At 36.6% G+C, this 15,125-nt stretch overlaps 1 protein-coding gene across 2 annotated transcripts in view; it reads right to left on the reverse strand.

The window, feature by feature from the left end:
• Positions 1-15,125, reverse strand: part of HECW2 (HECT, C2 and WW domain containing E3 ubiquitin protein ligase 2) — a 164,018-nt gene that overhangs the window by 45,405 nt on the left and 103,488 nt on the right. For both annotated transcript variants that reach the window (XM_034429840.3, XM_087882131.1), the window contains 6 exons: positions 14,312-14,407; positions 12,860-13,010; positions 11,822-11,925; positions 10,673-10,797; positions 9,485-9,670; positions 2,294-2,428 (listed from right to left, as the gene is read on the reverse strand). In XM_034429840.3, coding sequence (XP_034285731.2) covers positions 2,294-2,428; positions 9,485-9,670; positions 10,673-10,797; positions 11,822-11,925; positions 12,860-13,010; positions 14,312-14,407 — 797 coding nt within the window. The remainder of the gene's footprint in view (positions 1-2,293; positions 2,429-9,484; positions 9,671-10,672; positions 10,798-11,821; positions 11,926-12,859; positions 13,011-14,311; positions 14,408-15,125) is intronic.

Here is a 15,125-nt window from a genome sequence, read left to right on the forward strand (position 1 = left end):
CGCAATGTTTCATTGCAGATAACACAGCTTACGAAATGCATAAGGAATTGCCAATAGTTCACGAGTATAAATTTCACTAAACGTAGTGAAGGTTAATGGTTATTGCAACAAAAATATTAGGATGCACATAGAAAGCCTAAGTGAATCATCTATGAACGTCACTTCCCTTTGCAGTAACAACCCAAAATTTCCCCTTGTTGAACACAAGCTTCACTTCTGCAATTTCCTGGCTCCAATTAGTCGGGTCTCTTTGCTGAGGTTCCGCAGTTGTTGTTGTTGTTTTACCACACTACTATTTGTTTTCTATGCTGACAGCACTCACTTTTCTCTTAGCGTGAGAATCACACATGCCAGCAAAGCTTTGCCAAACAGATAGTATAGCTATTAAATTTTGCTTCCCTGAATTAGATCAAATTGTATTTGTCTTATAATTGACTGAAGAACTATTCTAAGTTCCCCATTTTTCAGTGGAGATCTCTTTTTCCTGGAAATGGAAAAGAACAGCTCCTTCTGAAGTTGATGCCCAGAAGTTGAAATCCAAGTACTATTAACTCCAATTCCTTGATTTCTATCACTATTGCTGAAAAATAAGCCCAACTGCAGGCTTGTTTCCAAGAATTCTTATAAAGAAAGGAAAAACCTATGTTTGAATGCAATGGTTAATAGCAACACTGCATAAACAGTTTCCACTTGTGCAACAGATTTTTTCCTTCCATATCTGCACGTGAACTTCTCTTTATCTTTCATCCCCCTGCAGCTGCCTTTGTTTCCATAAAATCTGTCACGATGCAACAAATTTCAGAAACATAAAGAAGCAGACGAATCAATTTCTTCAATTGCTGTTAATATATTAGCAAAATGGGGCATAAACATACTTCATTAAAGGAAGGAGAAATAGTCGTTGTCATTATACTTTGTTTGAAAGGGAAACACAATGCAAATATAATTAACTCATAGATCACTGCTTTTTGTTTAATGCTGTATTTCTACATACATTCCTCTTTAAACACAGCTATTGTTTCATGATTCCTAGAAAGTCTTTGGCATTCTGATTTGTAATACATTAAGGGGGTGGGCAACATTTGCATTCCAACCTGACAATTGGTAAATCCACACACGTTTACCCAGTAAATTAAATTCATGAAATATGATAATATAAATCACCAAACTTAATTTGATGGAGATTTTACCTTTTATTTAAGGTTATTCTGTCTTTTGATATTGTGCAAGGGTCAAATTTCTATGTATGCCTCTTTTCTACTATTACCTGTTTTACAGAAGTGCTCTAAACAGCCTACTGCTTATGTTGCTTTGAATATATTTGCGGGCAAAGGCCCCCTGGTGGTAAAGGAAAATAACAAAGAGATTTTTATAAAAAATAACTGCAAAGTTCAAACTCCTTTGCCAACCTGGCACAACCTGAATTCAGCTGACTCAGGTCACAACCTGACACAACCTGCTATATACCCAGGAGCAATGGGAGCTCTTGTCTTCTTTATCTTCCATCATATGCAATAGATAATAATTGCAATTCTGACATTTGTGTACTTTGTTCTAATACCAGGCTTAGAATAGTTCATCGCTAAACAGCTGATGACTTGGGAGTTAGTAGAAAATTGCCCAAGGAAGAACTGGGAGTGTTCAGAAATCAAGACAATAAATAAAATACATTATCAGCATCTGGGATGGGTTGAATATGCTTTGCCTCCAAAATTCTAGATTCAACTCACAGTATCTCCACAAAAAGCAAAGAGACAACCAATCAATTGGAGATCAAAACCTGGTGCCTTCATAGCAACATGTAATCAGTATTGATGGAATAATGCCTCCATCCACTATCCCTCAGGTGTAATCATTCAGCTGATACTCTTACGGCTGTTGCCTTGTCTGATTGGCTTGCCACCATTGAGGAGCAGCTTCATAGATAGAGTAACAAGGGGATATGTGAATACCAATTTAAAAATTGATCCAATAAATAAATAATATGGTTTTTTTGAAAACCAATGGTGTGTAATGGCTCATAGTGTTAAGTTAAATAGTGGAAAGCCCAGGTTCAATTCCCAGTTCATTCTATAATCAAAACACTTTCACATGTTCATAATCCATACTTTATCATGGCAAATTCAAAAATTCCTTGTATGTGTTTCCTATAATAAGAGGGCACTCATTCTGTGAAAGGGGTGGATGGGTGAATGTATGCTTTTAACACAATGGAAAATGCCAATAATGAAAGACAGAAATCAATGGTGAAATATCTAATAAAACCAAAACATTTGGGCCAATTCAAGCTTACCTCACCAGCACTGTGACTGCGCTGCCTTGTTAAGTGCTGCCGGTGAACCAAAGCACTAGTTGGTCTGCTGCTCTGCAAAGGAAGCCGTGGGTCAATGAACGTGGTGGTACGTGAATTGTGGTCAACAAAAAAAGCCTAGCAAAGGAAAAAAAAAAACCATTATTCACTATTCTTTGCTCACTGTGGTATTTCAGGTTGCATATCTTTCAGCATAAGTTTCAGTTAGATCACTGAATGCAGACACAGGAAATCACCGGTCCAATATATGCTAAGTTATGAACTGAACTATGACACAAAGATTTTTATTATTTTTTTTAATGCATAATAAATATGGTATAGACAATTAGTGCTCTAGAAAACAGAGATTCTCCTTTCTGCTATCACAGAAATTGAATAAATAAATAAATACACTAACTCAAGAAACTGTAGAGTTAAGAGAAGGCCTAACATTTGAAGACGGGTGGGAGGAAGAGTGTGAGAGAGATTTTTTAAAAGCACTACGTGTTGTAATGATAAATGATGGGGTAGTTATATTTCAGACTCACCATGCTGCCCTCTTAGGCTCCCTGCCCAACTTTTTTTTAAAGGATTCATTTGACAAATATAAACCAAAAGGAAGCTGAAGTGATATAAAACATCCTCTAGTATCATACGATTTTAGAGAAATAATATGAGCTTCCTGAGAAGGTAGTTTGCTTCCTAAAGCACGAGCATTTTGTGACTAACAAAGATCATCATGGCAGCCATTTTGTGAGCCACTTATTACATGCTCCCAAAATTCCCAACGTGTCCCTGCTCACAAACAAGTTTCTTACTTTTTTCTCTTATTAAAAAAAAAAAAACTATTAGAAAAATAATTTATAATACAATCTTCTTATATACTCACTTTAATTCTTATACATAGTAAGATTACAACCATGAACAGAAGAATACAAATACAAAGAAACCAATTAATTCCTATGGCATGTTTTATTATAGACTGAGGGATGTCTGGTATAACTTAAGCAGGGCTATTCCAACTCTACCAACCTCTTTTATTAACGGGTTCCAAAGGCAGATCTTAAAAATACCATCTAAGGTCAATAACTTTAGAAGATGTAGAAATTTCTTAGCTACCTCATCCAGAAAGTTTTCCCCCCCCAATCTGGTAGTAAGGAGCTTTCAAGACACTTAGCCTTTGAGAAACCTGTCCTTCATGACTTATCCAATTATTTATTAAAACCACCTAAGTTAGCCATTCCTTCATTTTATATTGATTGTGAATTTGTTGAGTGATATGTTTCTTCCTATATTGTAGGATGACTTTCTATATTATCTACTGTGGTATTTAGAGGAGACAATATTCCATTAATCTATCTAGTTTCCTAACTATGATCAACTACTGATTCTTCTTCACTGTTTTTCCCTCCAATCATTTCTACATCCTGAAAGACTGAAATATGGCTAAGCTCTACAAGCAATGTGTTATCTTCCTATACCGAAAGACCAAACTATCTGTGTTTTTCAAGAGACTTTAAATAAAAAGAACTTCCTTAATTTGTATTTTTTAGTTTTTTTCTTATCTATTTCCATGCTAAATCCAACCATGATGAGAGTCACAAAATAACAACCCTCATTAGATTTTTCCCACTATCCCACTATCTGCTCTGGAGACACTCTAAAGCAGGGCTGTCAAACTCCCAGCCCGTGGACTGGATGCGTCACACGCTGCCCACACCCATGCCTGATTTAGCAAAGGGGGGAAAGTCTCGATATATCTTGTGACGCCGCCGTGACGACGCATGTTTGACACCCCTGCTTTAAAGCAATTTGGAAAGGAGGAATGTGTGAATAGATTCAGGGGAATAGGAGAAAGATATAATACATCAGTGGCAATTTGTTTTGATATAAGTATTATCTCGTATGGATTTTTGTCAAATGTGTATTATTTTATAAAGTATTATTCTACCTGCTTTAGAAAATTATCTGTCTTGCATACATCCACAGATCTCACTTGAAACTGTCAAAAAGAAAGAATCCCATACATGCTGATGGAGATGGACAGACTTTAAAAGATTTGCACATCAAAGGAAACACACATTTAAAGACAGCTTAATCAAATGCTTATCACCCAACTCAAGTATGAAGCTGACTACAGAGATTCCATAGTACAATTGCTTATTAAATAAGCTGCTTCTGTAAATAAATAATTGTGAAATACCAGGTGTGCAGGACCAACACATGTCTTTGTATCACAACAAAATAAGTGAAACAAAAACAACCACAGAATACAACAAAATACCACAACTATTTATATTGCTGTCCTTAACTACACTGTAGTTGCTGGAAAGACAATATGCTATGGTAGCATAACAGCATGAACTTGAAGAACAGATAGGCATTACAAATTGACATAGGAATCTGTCTGAAAGTCAAACTTAGAAACACATTCTCTGTTATGGGTGCCTTTGAGTGAGTAATGACTCCTGGTGACTGCCTGGATGTAATGGAATGTGTGGATGACCTTGGGAACCAGGGAAAGAGATGCTGCCTAGGTAACAATCAGACAAGAGAGGTAGGAGGCTCCAGTGGCTTAACACAGAGAAAGAAACTTATGAAGGATCCATCCTAATGGATCAAACAGTTAAAATAGGCAGAAAGAACCTTGTATTTTCAAACTTGCAAGATTGATGTCACCCCTCCCAGATAAACTAGGTAGGAAACGTGACTAGACAAACTAATTCTATTTGATCATAAGGCTACATTAACAGAATCTTGTAATTCTTAAAGTAGAAACTTCCTGCCGCTGCTTTTAACTACTGACACCAAACTGGCTGTCAGAAGCCACCCTAGTTCTCCGTATTACTGCTTTGACCCATCTGATTGACTATTTGTCAACCCATGCTCTTGTGATTTAACCATGTGATGGAATACCATATATTTTAATGAAGCTTTTGCTTAACAAATTGTAACTCTCAGAAAACTACACTAGAGACCTGCTATGCACCCAGACATGTCTATAAATGGTATACAATTCAGATGCTAACTTTACAGAACTGTGTGAATTATTTTAGTTGAAAGCTTGGGAGATCTCTTCTTGTTCTTGTCATCAACCCAATTAAGCTTGATATTTTAAACCATTCCAATCCTGTTCAGTTTTGTATATTTCAAATACTCTGGCCTAACTGGTTTATGAATCTCTGTTTGATATCTTTTCTATCTAAAATAAGGTAGCATGAGTGCAATCTCCCAAAGGCTAAAATCTTAATGAGATGAAGCCCAAATCAGACACGTAATTTGAAAGCATAGTCATAATTTCAGAGCATGTTTGTCAGGTAGGGAAACAAATGGCTCCCAATAAATAGTGTTGCTTATGCATAACACTGATTCTTTCACAGAAATTTAACAAACTAGACAGCATTTATTTACATCATATACTTAAGCAAACAGTAAAGATGCTTATGGATTATACTAAATGAATACAATCATATTATGCACACAGGCTTGAAACCAAGCAATAGCATTTTGTTATGTAATGAAATTCCTCTTTTGAAGCACCACTAGAGAGAAGAAAAAAAGGATGGAGCTTCAAAGCTCGGTTCTAATCTGAACCATGATACTGAAGATGAGAACCAAGCTGAATAGAACCAGGGAGAGTGCAAGCGAGAGCACACAGGCCTAATTTTAAAAGTCCCACTGGCCACCAGAGAAAGGGTGTAGTTTGGATATTTATGGTAGCTGGGAAGAGAAACAGGATATTTTGGTTTGGACAAACTACAAGTTTATCCAAGTTGGCTAACTGAAGCTCTGTTTCAAGTAAATTATAGGCACTATAGTAATGTGCAGTGAAATTAAATTGATAATGAAAAATATATATTATCAAGACCGTGCTTTCTCCAGTTACAACTGTTGTGGCCATCAAAAGAATTGGAAAAGAAAAACGGAGGTCCCTGAATGATAATTAATGCTGGAGAAAACTGATAATAGCTCAAAATAAATAATTGCAATGTTAAATGAAGTAAAACTGGACTGATTTCAAGAAGCATTAGAAGTCATAGAGGTTATCCAATCCAACTATTAGTGCAGGATCCGCTCATGCAGGGGTATCAAACTCAATTTCATTGAAGGCCACATCAGGGCTGTGATTGACCTGGGTGGGTGTGGCCAATTGGGTGGGCATGGCCAGCTTGATGCCACTCCCCAAACTGTTGGCATGTTTCCTCTTCGCACTGGGTAGACCGGACCAAAGCCACGCTGGCCCGATGTTTTCTCTTCACATTGGGTAGACCAGGCCGAAGCAATGCGGGCTGGCCCCTTACATTTTCCAGGACAGCCCCATGGGCCGAATCCTACCACATTGCGGGCCAGATCCAGCCAACAGGCTTTGAGTTTGACATCCCTGCACTAGTGCATCAATGACAGATAACCATCCAGTCTCTTTTTCAAGACCTTTATTGAAGGAGAACCACATCATATAGCAAACTTTTCCGCTGGCTGACAGCCTGTACAGTTCAGAAGCTCCTCCTAATGCCTAGCTTGAACTTGCTTCCTTGCAGTTTTATCCTATTGCTTCTGGGTAACCGAAAGTACATCCACTCTTTTTTTCTGGCTAAACACAGCCAGAACCTTCAACTGTTCGCCATAGGATTTGATTTCCAGTATCTTTGTAGCCTTCCTCTGCGCTTGCTCCAGTAGTTACTATTGTTATTTTTGAATTGTGGTACACAGAACTGGACTTAGTACTCCAAAAGGAGTCTGACTAGGACAGTATAGAGCAATAATTATTTCTCATTATATGTCCCTAACACTCTCCAAGATACTGTAGCTTTGCTTTTTTAGCAACTGCATCACATAGCTGGCTCATGTTTAACTTGTGATTAGACAAAAACATCCTGATCCCTTTCCTATATGTTACTTGAAAGTCAGATCACCCCCGATCCTATACTTGTGCCATACAGTTCTACTCACAAGCAGAATTATATATGCCTCCCTATTAAATTCAACTCTATTCATTTCGGCCTACTGCTTCAGCCTTTTTAGTTCCTTTTGAATCTTCTCTATTACATCAAAATCATTAGCCAAACATCCCAGCTTTGTACTCTTTGCAGACTTGTTAAGCATCTCTCAAACTCATCTATCTATATAATTGATAAAAAAGTTGAACAGAAATTTTTGCTGATAATGATCAATGATGGCTTTGCCACCATTGATGGAACTATGAATTCTGAATCAGACTAGCAGATTCTACTGGAAAATGTCAGGGTATCTGATCATGAACTGAAGCTCAAGGGAAAGTGGGTTATTTAGCAAGACACATAAATCATATAACTAAAGCAGAAGAAAATTAAAGTTTCAGAATAGCTAAGTCAAAGTCCTGACTTTAATCCTAGAGAAATGTTATAGAAGGACCTGAAGCAAGGTTCATGCAAGGAAGTCCACCCACATCCCTGAGTTGAAGTTCTTATGTGGGAAAGATTTGGCTAACATTCCTCCAAGCTGATGTGTAAGACTGATCAAGAGTTATCATAAACATTTACTTCCAGTTATTGCTGCCGAAGGGGGAGGGTGCTCCAGCAAAGGTTCACATATCTTTGTCACACACCAATTTGTAGTTTTGGATCATTTTCTTCAATGAATAAATGAAAGAGTATAATGTTTTCGAGTCATTTATTTATTTATTTGTGTTCTCTTTATCTAGTAAGATTTGTGTGGAGAACAATTTATGCAAAAGGGTTCACAAACTTACAAACATCACTACAGAAAGAGAAAAAAATCATGAAGATTTAACATACTTTTCTTACTTCCTGCCCCCACTCTGGAATAGCATTCCCCTGAATGTAACATCAGCTTCAATTATTTTGTTCTTTCAAAAAGGCTTCAGGGTCTGAGAAGTTCTCATGTCCCACAGAAGTGTTTTTACCTGTATTTGAATTGTTCCTTGGGGTTTGGCCTTTTTTCTTTATGGTAATATTTTGTTATTTATATTATAGTTGATTACTGTCAGGCCTAGCCCAAAAATGACATGAAACAATCCAGCCGACATTTAATTTATTTATTTGCATACACCATATAGACAGAATCTTGCCAGACTAAACCTATACTACCCTAACCTAACATATATCCCCTAAGAAATTCTAGGAAGTGAGAGTGAAGGTTCGTTCTCTGAGTTTGTAGGTTGGTTTTCCAATGTCTTATTACCAGGCTAGGTAACATCTTCAGTGGAGTTTAGGGGATGTCAGTGTCAGGGTTCTTCTGTTTATAATGGCTTCATGTGGTCAGTAGGTCTTGTGATGGTGAGGTTATGTCAGATAAGGCACCCATCAAGTCAGGGAAGAACACTGACACTGACATCTCCTAAACTCTGCTGAAGATGTTACCTAGCCTAGTAACAAATTGTTCAGAAACCAACCCACAAGCTCAGAGAACGAACCTTCACTCTCATCCTACACCCGAGCTACAGATATTCACCACTATTACAATTCTAGGGAGTGGTTATCCTAAGTTTCTTCCTCTTTCCATGATCCATGATCCTGGACTATGCCATCTCTTGTCTCACCTCCCCCTTCCTTGGAATGTGTTCCCTCCCTCCTGGGAAACTGGTGTTTCACTGTAGTCCATCACAGCAGACACATTCATAGACACATTCCATCACAATTACTGCATTTAGGTTTATAAGTTGCAAACTCTGAGTCACTAGGAGTGGAATGGGAAATAAGCCTGGTAAATGAAATAAATAATATTACCATCTACTGACACATATAGAAGATTTTTTTTATAGCTCATCAAATTAAATTTTAATCATTAAAATTTATAATTGTTCTTAAGGGTAAACTTAAATTAGAATAAAAATAATGTATACGGATAAATTGAATCAGGTTGAAAATGTAGACATGGCACTGCCAGGAACCATTGTAACCTCTTTTATGTAGAAATTAATACTCCATTTTGAATAAATGAATAATCTGGTTTCATCATCAAGTATGAGTGTTTTTGTTGTCATTTAAAATTATGTTTCCATTTTATTGCATTTGTTGTATGTTTCATTGACTATGTCACTGTTGCCTTTGTACAGCACTTAGAGACCTTCAGATTAATGCATTTTTAAAATTTTCATAGTGTAATGAGTATGTATGTATGCTTTGATTCTGTCAATATTTGGATTAAGACAAACCAATATGTTCATTTTAAAAGTTGCCTCTTTATATCTGTTACCTTGCCCTGATGATCGTGCTTCATTTCCCAACCCCGTGGCAATTCTAGCTGTTTGTTGGCAAACATGTTCAAAAAGCCAACTAAATCACGATTATGCTGGTAGCGCTCAAAATGATGGGTATCTCGTCGAACTTTGGTAATCATGTGCTTCAGACAAGTATTATTTGTAAACATTCTGTAGGCACTCTGGTGGAAGGAGAAGAAATCAAAAGTTATTTTCGGATTCTCGGACTAACATTTTAAGGGCATCATCAGTTTTGAAAAATGTATAGTACAAGCCAAGGGAATTTGCCATCCCCTAACATAAATTCCAATTCCTTCAAAATTAACTGCTCACTATACTCCTGGTGTTGTGCAGTGTTAACAGTAGGGTGAGAGAGCCAGTTTTCAGAGCTGAATTAAATGTTTTCATTGGTTAAATGCTTAACCAATGCAAAGTTAAAAGCTTTAAGCTCCTCGTTTAGTCTGTATGCAAAGAAAGTAATAAGATTATAAGAATGCGGATAATATTTTTCTTAATTTATGGTAAAAACAATTAACTGTTATGGATGCTTCTGAAGTTAAGCATATCATGTTGTGCAAAACCTATACACTTTCCCAAAAAAACTAATTCTCTATTTCATTCCATTCCCCACTCCCAATCCTGGAACAGTCAGTAACTCTTACAAATTAAAAAAGTAAAAAGGCAAGAAAGAACATGTATCAAGTCCCTAAAGGCATACCAAAGCCCAGAGTGCCACATTGAGGATTTCAGGTCTCATAACAGAATTAATATTTGTATTTTTCATACTACACCTTCAGACCATCAACAAACCACTGATAATTCTTTCAGATGCTTGCCAGAGCCACTCTGATCATTCTGTCCGGCAAAAGGTGGCCACAGAAAAAGCCCTGATCCATATTCCTACAACTCTAATGTAATTTAATAGTGCAACCCGCACATTTCAACAAATCATGGGATTTTATTTTGTAAGCCATCCTGGGTGGCCTTTTAGAGAGCTGTGTAATTTTTAAAATTAAACATATTTATATGCTCACTTATGCATGCGCCCGTGCACACACACACACATTTTATTGGCGGTCCAACTTGCCATTATTCTAGTATGAAAAAAATGTGGTACTAAAAATGCAAATATATCCGACTCCTCCAGGGACTACAACCAAGCTTGATTTGTGGGTGCTACTCACAGTGTTTGAATGCAGCACGGTGAAGAATTCTGGGCTGATGAGGAATTTTACTGGGGGTGACTGGAGCAGCAGAGTAAGCCTGGATCTGGAGGTAGAATGAGGCAGCACATTGTCCCTTCGGTAATCTATTACAAAGACGTAGTAAGAGTCATTGAGTCAGACAAGGACTTCAGTGCCATCAAGGAGAATAAGTCAAAACTTGGCTATTTTTATCTTTATGTGACATGGAATACTTATTTTTTAAGTATTCTTAGTATTAAACACCACTATAAAATGGAGTCTTAAACACTTTTTGGAATTAAACAGATTAAGTGAAATAAAGGAATAAAGAATACAGTTAGATCATTACCCCAAGTGAGTAAGGAAAAAAAATTGACAGTCACAGTAGCACTATAATTCTTTCACTTCCTTACACTTCAAATCTCTACTTTTAACATCTGAGAGAGTTATGTCTAAATTATTGCTCATTCTTTTTTTAATGATCCATCCTTTGGTACCTTGCTGGAATGCTGCTGAGTTTAAATTTAAAATATCGGGAATTTAGAGATAGTGAGAGAAAAAGAATCCTGACCGTGGAAGAAACAAAAATATTTTCTAAGTATTATGGGAAAATATAAAAGAGAAAATTATACAAAACAAGAGTTTTTGCCTCTATTAGGAAGCCAATAAAAGCGATTGCGAAACTGATTTATTATTCAACCAGCAGCAGTTGACAGCCAAAGGATAGATATTGGAAGTCCCAAGAAATCTAAATATGACAATATGTTCAGCAAACCAAAATGGTGTGACTACAGACCTACAAGCAGCATAATCCCACATGACCAGTTTCACTGAAGAAAGAATGAAATACAGAAGCTATATCCAAACAACTTGCCCTCATCCTCCCACCCCCACTGTGTTCTTTTCTCCCACACTGCTTAGACAGTGCCCCAAACAGGAGAAATGGGCTCTACTTGGCCAATAGAACCCATTGGGAAATACCATTCAGAGTTTCACTTAGATTTCTTGAAGGGCAGGGGTGGATACCTCCAACGTATTTGTTTTAAATTCATTTTTCAATGGCAACATATTTTTGTCCTCAATATATAGTGGATCAATCTCAAATGAAACCGTTTGACAAGCAATTTAAACTGAGGTTGTGTTTCTTACCAGCAGGTGGACTATGGAAGTCAGGATCTTCTCCAGCTCCATCAAGAGCAGTTGAATGCTCCTCTGGCCTGTCGTTAGTCATTGTTCGGCGAATACTCTGATACCTAAAGTACCAAGACTGACATTATATATGCCACACAATACATAAAACAAAGAGTTCTCTTGTAGTACAACTAAAAAGCTGTTTGTTTAATGACTTCTCGCTCTTCCTCATCTTAAACTATTTCAAGCATCGGATTATAAGAAATGTATTAACTACAAATTTATGTCCATGCTTGGTTTTTTTCTTTCTCCTTCATAGTATATTTTCTGTTTGTTCTAAATCTCAGGGCAGACATTGCCTTGTTACTGATTTTTGTTCTGAGTAAAATGCTGCAAAAACATTATGATTATACCTAAAAATTGAAATGGGAGTTTCCGTTCGTTTATTTCCATACAATAATCCCTCTCATAATTTTAGGTATGCATTTTTCGAAACATTAGTATTTGGAAACAATAATGGAAAATAATATATCTAGCCAATCCTATAAGGAATATGGTTAATAGTTATTATTGTTGATAGTCATTGTGAAAGTTGCACTTCTGAACCATGAACAGTTATTTACCATACTTTCCACACTTCCACTCTTATATGTGCTTATGTATTGTTTCCCAATCTATACAGGTAGATTGTCCTTATGACTGTTCATTTAACAGCTGTTTGAAATTCTGGAAAAAAAATCATCTTCATAGGTGCCAAACCATATTACAATAATAATTATTATTATTTTTCAATATTATAATATTTATTACATTCTCCATCAGTCCCCCACTTTTACACTGAACTGTGGCTGCACCATATCTTTAATGCTTTTTTCCACACAATATGAAATTGCTTATTAGCTAATATTGATATTCGGTATGATGCAAGCTATGAAAAATAAGATAAATATTTCTACATTTGTTTAATTCAAAGGAATTGTGTAATTTGCAGTGATGAAGTTTTGCACTGTATTTCATTTGTATTACAGATAAAACAAAAATTTGAAAATTTCTCACCGGCGATTCAATTGCTCCATCTGCTGTATGGAGTTGGAACGTTGAAGGATTTGCTGGGCTGGTGGAGCTGTGGGCCTCTGCCACGTTGTGGTTCTGTTAACATGGTCCACATAGAATATTCTCCCATGACTGTCAATACGTGCTTCCCAATCTAAGATAAGAAGATATATCACAAAAAATAAGGATTTTAACAACTTAAAGCAATGTTTTCTATCGGACAGTGAAGATCCCACTTTATTTGTGTATCTATTCATTCAATTATTTTTAAGCATATACTGATAATTCTGCGTATCACGGCCATAGATATGTGCCATACGTGTGACACATATACAAAGTGGAAACAGAGCAACAAAATACAAAGTGAGAAGCTTCCATTTCAGTACAGTAGAACCTCTGGTCACGACCATAATTCGTTCCATAATTTTGGTCGCAACCCGATTTGGTCGTGACCCAAATCTAATTTTGGAAATTTGGCGCTTACAAAAAAAATCGCGTGGAAGGGGAAAAAAAATTTTATGTGAATTTTTTGGTCGGAACCAGATTTGGTCATGGTCAGAAGCCTTCATGTCCAGAGGTTCTACTGTATTTTGGGCTCATAGAAGTCTTTAGTTATTTAATGTAGGTCTCTTGCACCTTAATACACAAGTTAGGATTGTTAATTGCAGAGGAGTTGCAAAATACATATCTTGTGTGTAGAATGTCCTGGATTTAATCCCTGGCATCTCAATTTGAAAGGAACTGCCTGAAAGTTTGAAGACTGCCTGTCTGCCAGAATAGGTAACTATGACTTAGGCAGGGACCTGGTTTATGCCAGGTATATTTCTCTATACAGGTGATCCTCAGTTAATAATGAAACTTACATCGGAAAGCAATGCACTCATAAAGTGTGTTGTCATGTGACTATGCTGCTTAGAAATGGCAGCTCTGGTAGTCCCAGTTACAGTTGTTAAACAAGGGCCTCATATGTCTGTGACTTCCAACTGACTTTTCCATTGACTTTGCTTGTGGAAGCCAGCAGAGAAAGTTGCAAATCGCAATCATGTCATTGCAGGATACTGTAATGGTTGAAAATCCAGGCTGGTTGCTAAGTGCCTGGATTGCAATCATATGTCTGCAGGAAGCACTGCACTGTCTGGAAATTTTAGGACTGGTCATAACTACCATTCATTCAGCAGTGTCACAGATTCAAACAGTCGTTGAATGAGTGGTCTTTAAATGAGGACCACCTATAATATAATTCCATTTCCAGTCAGAAGGACCTCACAGCAGCACCATCTCTAGGGAGAAAAAAAGAAAAAAGGTAAAGCACACAATCTGTTTTTTTTAAACAGGGATCTGATTACTGCTACTTCAAATTCTTCTGAGTGTGCTTTACTATGAAAAAACAAAAGTACTCCTTCATGTAAGTCTGTATTCTCTATACTTTTAATTAAAACAGAAAAAGTTCCTCACTTGGTGGCAAAGCTTCATCCACTCTCTGATAACGACTAACATCCTGACGAACCGAGGGAAGAGATCTCAGAGGCTGAGAACCATCAGGCTGAGAACCTAAAATCCAAAAGAAATACTGTGTAAACTTTACATCAAAACATATACAATATTTACTATTTGTGCACAGGATTCTGAGCAGCTTACAAAGGTGAAAATAACAGAGCAATAATTTTAAAGAAATTATTAACACAAAAGCAGGATATTGGAAGGAGGCAAAGAAAAATTAGTAAAGTGATTCAAATTTAGAAATGGTGTCCTACAATGTCCTAGCTCAGCCCCTGAGGAAACAGCTTGATTTTTCAGCTCTTTTAATGGATAGGAGAGTGTAGACAAAGAAAATTAGAAAGAAGCTGTGATCAGTAGAAAGGAGAAGTCAAAAGAAATCAGAGAATGCACTGGTAATTCTTGTGATGATCTTTCTGTAATTAAGCATCCAAGAAGAGTTTTACTAATGCATCTCTGAATAGAAACAACTTACATCCTATGTCTTATAAAACAATTGTGGATAATTAAATGGTCCTTTGAATAAATGAGAGACAAAAATAATAATTGTCCCTCAGTATGACTATAGTGTTACTTTGCCAAGAAAAGAATATATAATCTCAGTACAAGAACTCAAGGTCATCATTTGGGGAGAGGGGTGACAAGATTTTATTTTTTATTTATTTTAGAATAAGCTATGAAGAAATTATGGATCTTCTGACCAATTAAACTTGGTTCTGCCATAGTTTACATTCAACTTTTAAAGAAACAGAAGATGACTGGTCACAGAGAG

The sequence above is a fragment of the Pantherophis guttatus genome, chromosome 1, assembly GCF_059756535.1.
Source record: "Pantherophis guttatus breed Tessera chromosome 1, ASM5975653v1, whole genome shotgun sequence".
Lineage (NCBI taxonomy): Eukaryota > Metazoa > Chordata > Lepidosauria > Squamata > Colubridae > Pantherophis > Pantherophis guttatus.